This window comes from Triticum urartu, chromosome 3 (assembly GCF_003073215.2).
Source record: "Triticum urartu cultivar G1812 chromosome 3, Tu2.1, whole genome shotgun sequence".
Lineage (NCBI taxonomy): Eukaryota > Viridiplantae > Streptophyta > Magnoliopsida > Poales > Poaceae > Triticum > Triticum urartu.
Genome location: NC_053024.1, coordinates 478,611,040 through 478,616,127, shown reverse-complemented (window position 1 = coordinate 478,616,127; position 5,088 = coordinate 478,611,040). Strand labels below are relative to the sequence as shown.

At 49.4% G+C, this 5,088-nt stretch overlaps 1 protein-coding gene across 1 annotated transcript; it reads right to left on the bottom strand.

Annotated features, from left to right (window-relative positions):
• Positions 1–3,722: 3,722 nt before the first annotated feature.
• LOC125544458 (probable cell-surface antigen I/II) lies at positions 3,723–4,666 on the bottom strand. Its single transcript, XM_048708159.1, has one exon. The coding sequence runs from the start codon at positions 4,664–4,666 to the stop codon at positions 4,016–4,018; it is 651 nt and encodes a 216-aa protein (XP_048564116.1). The 3' UTR covers positions 3,723–4,015.
• Between the last annotated feature and the right edge of the window lie 422 nt (positions 4,667–5,088).

Here is a 5,088-nt window from a genome sequence, read left to right as displayed (position 1 = left end):
CCTCCAAAGACATCTCAAAGAGTAGCAAATGAAACTGCTACAGCCCAGTCTTCACAGCATGCAGCTCAAACATCACAGCAAGCTGCAGGAGGGAGAGCCCAGTCTTCACAGCAAGCTACAGGAGGGAGAGGCCAGTCTTCACAGCAAGCTACAGGAGGGACAACACAGCCTAGAAGGGGAAGGCCTCCAAAGCAAGCAAACAGAATAGCTGGTGGTAGTTCTAGTCAAAGGAGGAAATCTACCAGGGTTAGCATGTTTGATGAACTATGGGGTTAAGCAGGAAAATTTCTGTTGTTTAGAATCTTCAAATTGTGTTTGTTGCTGTTTGATGAACTTGTGTTTGTTGCTGTTAAACTGCACAATTTCTGTTTGAGGAACTAGTATTTGTTACTGCTAAGCTGCAGAATTTGCGTTTAGTTGAATGTTACTGTTTACTATGTTTTTTTTAAAAGAAATTTCCTTTCGATAGAAGCTTGGCAAAATATGTTCACTTTTGGCACAAACAAATAAGCTTACAATTGTATCATTTCACAAGACAACATATTACCAGCACATTACACAAATATTTAGGATAATTTTGGCAATACAGTTGCTGCACCACAACAACGAGCACAAAATAGAACTGAACACACAGTACAACACTACAGATTGTTAACACAGTACAATAAACCAAGTGGAAAGCCGAAGTGCCAAATATAACAGGACACAAACTCAAACTCCTTCATCACCGTCAGTGTCGTCGATTTTGCCCAGCACAGTCTTGAAGATATGCTTGCGAGTCAGGTCCTCGGCTTCTCCTGGCAGCCACTCATCAGGCAGTCCTTCAGCAAGCAGAGGACCACGATCAACAACCTCCTTCATGTGGCAAATGACAGGATACAGTAAGTTGTTCTTCTTCCTTGGCGACGACGGTCCGTACTCACCCAATTCAAATTACATTGCTTCATACTCATCCATGGACTCGTGGCTTGTTTGTCAGCTTCGGCTCAGGTATCTCCACTGTCACCACCTTGCCAACAAAGGAAGGGTCACGAAGCCACGCCATGACCTCAAGCTCGCGGCGGCTTGCCGGCGGCAGGATCTCGATCAGCTCTCACCCAGCTGCTTGAGAACATCTTTCACGGACGCCGCCGTCCAGGCCTGGTTTGGGAGGCCTTCAAAGCCGAGCTTGCTCTTGTACTTCAAAGCACCTGGCTGAGATCGAACCATTCTGCACTAACGCGAAAACTGAATCCAACGCCGGCAACACTTGATCTTCATTGATGAAAGGAGCACCTCATAGCACTTCTCCTCCGTCGAGAAGGTCAGCCACAGGTCGTGTGGTGGGCACGCGAACTCGACGACCACCTCGGACGGCACCACCCCGCAATGCTACTGCAAGGTCGCCAGCATGGTTGTCGGCGTCACTGTCTGCTCGCGGTCTCCGGCCGCAGTTGCCAGAAGCACGTGCCGCCCGAAGCGCAGCTCTAGCGCATCCATGGCCGGAGTGCGGGAGATCAGGACATGGCTCGCCTCTCGACAAAGCTCCGGCTCTCCCGGCCGCCACACCTCCTGCGGGAACCGACGTTCCAGCAAGCTACGGCTCGCCTGGGCTGCTGCGACGACCGGGGCCGCGCCTCCATCGCCGGCGGCGCTCACGACGTCCGGCGACACAGTGGTGGAGCTAACGCTGCCGCCGCCCATGTAGAATAGGGTTAGGGATTTGGACTGGGAAGAGGGGATTTCTGATCCAGATCACAACAGGGAACGGCAGCTCTATAACAGTCCAACCTGACAAGTAGGCCCCACCACGGTCAAAACCGCCCTTTGACTGTGCCACATCAGCATCCAATGGAGACAAACCAGGGGGGAGGGGGTTTCGTCCGGTTTGGTTTTGTTTGGGGTGTAGAAGGAACCAAAATATAGATCAGGGGGTAAAGTGAACCACCCACTTTGTTCATGGAGTAAAATGGACTTTTTTCATTAAAATATAGTAAAAGACACATCAGCCTACTGTACCGAAAAATAAACACAACAGCAGTGGTATTGAATTAGAAAACCATCATCGGAACTCTAGAGAATGAAACTAGGAGTGCACAGAGAACACAAAAAACAAACGTCTGACCATTCATATGGGCTGCGACTGTGGCACTAGAGCACGTGAGCAATTAATTGGCATGGTCTATTTTGGCCACAATCCAAACACACCCTTAGTTAAATGAGGAGCATAGGTACCCCCAATAAACAGATCAGGTACGATAATCTCATGGACTGCTACGGAAGGCATTTACCAGGCGGTAATTACATTCAGATGAAAAAAATATCAAATGAAGTAGCCTGACAAATGGCATATCAGACAATCTAGAAAATTGAACAAGCTTTGGTGGTACCTATTGACAGCCATATTCAATAACAATGAAGTTGAAAGAAGCAAATCAAATAAGAGTTCTACCAAACAATACTATGGACCCAAATCCCCACAATCTGTAAATCAGAATCAAAATATGCTAACAACCATGATACAGAAAAGACTATCCTCTACAATGGCAACAAACAGTAAAGGCAAATCCAGCCATGTTCAGATATTGACAATCAGTCCAAGGAGATGATAGAAGGCTGGTGATGGGAACTACGACATGCAGACACTCGGGAGGGACCAAATAGCAATACAAAATGAATTTATATATGATATATCCGAAAAGAAACAGTGGGACAAATTAGCAATATGGCTCTATCGGCATAACACATTTATATATACAGAACATATGCATAACTCAAGTACTTAAACCTTGCAGCATACACTTGCTAAACCAGTGATCACAAACATACAGCATGCCAAGAGTACAAAATGAAATTAAGTAGCAATGCCAACCACACAATCACAAGAGGGTGTGCCATTCATGGCCCCAACAAATGGCTCTGTATAACACATTTGCAGATTAAATGCATCCCTCAACTAACTTAAGCCTAAAGCATACAGTTGCCAAACCAGCAATAACAAACATATAACATGCCTCATGCATAGATGTGATGCAGAAATAAAGCAGCAATGCCAACCACATAGTCGCAAGAGGGCATGACCATTCACGTGCCCAAGAAAGGCATATGCATAGATACCGGTCACACAAGGAAAACATGTAAACAAAACATGTCACTGTCTAAAATTAAAAGTGAACACCAATATTTAAACTACCAACATCCACAAGGCAAGCAATAAAACGGATAAAGGTGAAGGAATTCTACAACCACAAAATCCAAATGGAAGCAAAGCTCTAACAAGCATCATGAGTAAACAAGAAAGCACAGGTCACACCAGCAACGAATTTCCGGAAGGGGAAATCCAGATTCCATAAAATCGTCATTTTGCAAAGGAAGTACTGTTAAAAGCAGCTTTCAGTTTAAACAGCAATCAGCATGCAAGGCATTTTCATTGCTTATGTGCAAGGAACAACATGACGCATACCACGGCACCAAAGCTAAATCATCCAACTAAATTTCCATACATTTGGGTGATGAAACAAATACTAGAACATAACAAGATTCCACTAGTACTAAATCCAACAATCATCAAATGGCAGGAAACGAAGTAATAAGTTGTAACATGTCAAACAGTTGAACTCATTTCACGCATTGGTAAGAATAGAGATGTCTACATACCATCAAGCAATCATCTAGAGATGCAAACCATTAATAACCATGAATGGATAGATCAGAGACGGAAATAAAGTGCAGAACCGCAGCAGTAAGCCAGCAACCATAACGATAATAGTATAACCAAGCATACAGCCTTGCTCGGTTGACAAAGTGTCTACACATTCACCGTCACCACCAAAAGCCCGTAGATGATTAAGGAAAAACACGGATGAAACATAACCATTCTCCAGATTACCTAAGTTTTTGTAGTCTATTAAGCAACTAACTGATAGAAGACATATTACTCTCGGTTCGGTAGTAACAGCATCACCACGACAAACTCATCAAATCTTCCATAAGCTGTAGCAGCAGAGCAAAACTTCCTGCGCACCAGAGCACCAGATTACCTCTTGAGGCGGAGGTAGATCAGAACGACGGCAGCTGTGATGGCAGCACCAGCGGCCGCCCCCGCTGCCATCCCCTGCCAGGCGACTCCCTCTTCCTTCGGGGCCCCAGCGTCCGGAGCAGCCTCCCTGTCCTCCACGGTGGTAGCAGCGGCGGAAGCCTTCAGGGCGTCGACCTCCTTCTCGAGATTGAGCTTCGCCTGACGAACGGTCTCCACCTCGGCCGTGAGCTCCTGGCGTTGGCGCTCGTCCGCCTCACGGTCGGCCTTCTTGCGGTCGAGGAGGGCCTGGAGGCGCTCGACCTCGGCGCGGAGCGAGGCCACCTCTTCTTCGGTGGTGGCGGCGGCGTGCTCGGCGGTGGCGACGTCGTCCCGGGCCTGGGAGAAGAGGCCTTCGAGGCGGTGGGCCTCCGCGGCGAGGGTCTTGTTCTCCTGGCTGGCGTTGGCGAGCTGCTCCTCGAGGTCGAGCTTGGTGGCGCGGAGGTCCTCGATCTCGGCGTTGGCGGCGACGGCGGCGTAGGACTTGGCGGGGTGGACGGCGTCGGCGAGGGTGACCTCCTCGCCCGCGACGCCTCCGTTGGGCGCAGCCTTCTCGGCCTCAGCGGTGGCGGCGGCGGTGGGGGAGACGAGGGTTTCGTCGCCGTTCTCCATGGGGGATCGGTGGGTTTTGGTGTCTTGGAGCGTGGTTTCTGTGCGCGATGGGCGGCGGCGGTTGTGGGGAGAGATGGGGAAAGGCTCTGCTGGAAAAGGAGAGGCTTCTTTCTCCTCCTCTTTGTGAATCGCGCGTGGTGCGGGGTTGGGGGCGCGGAAATATCTGGATGCGCGGCTCCGCTTTGGGTCCATGACGCGTGGGTCCCTCTGCTTAGGGTTGCATCGTGGCCATACCTGTCAGTTATTCTAGGCCAGTCTGAGGAACGTGCGTGACGGCGACGCCGATATGGTGGGTCCGGGTGGCAGTGTCTACAACGGCGCTTGCGTGTTGAGGAGGTTGGTGCCGCGGGGCCGAGTGGGCAAATGGAAGACGTCGTCGTCATCGGACCCTGTCAATGTAGTGCGCTGCATCATGATTGCAC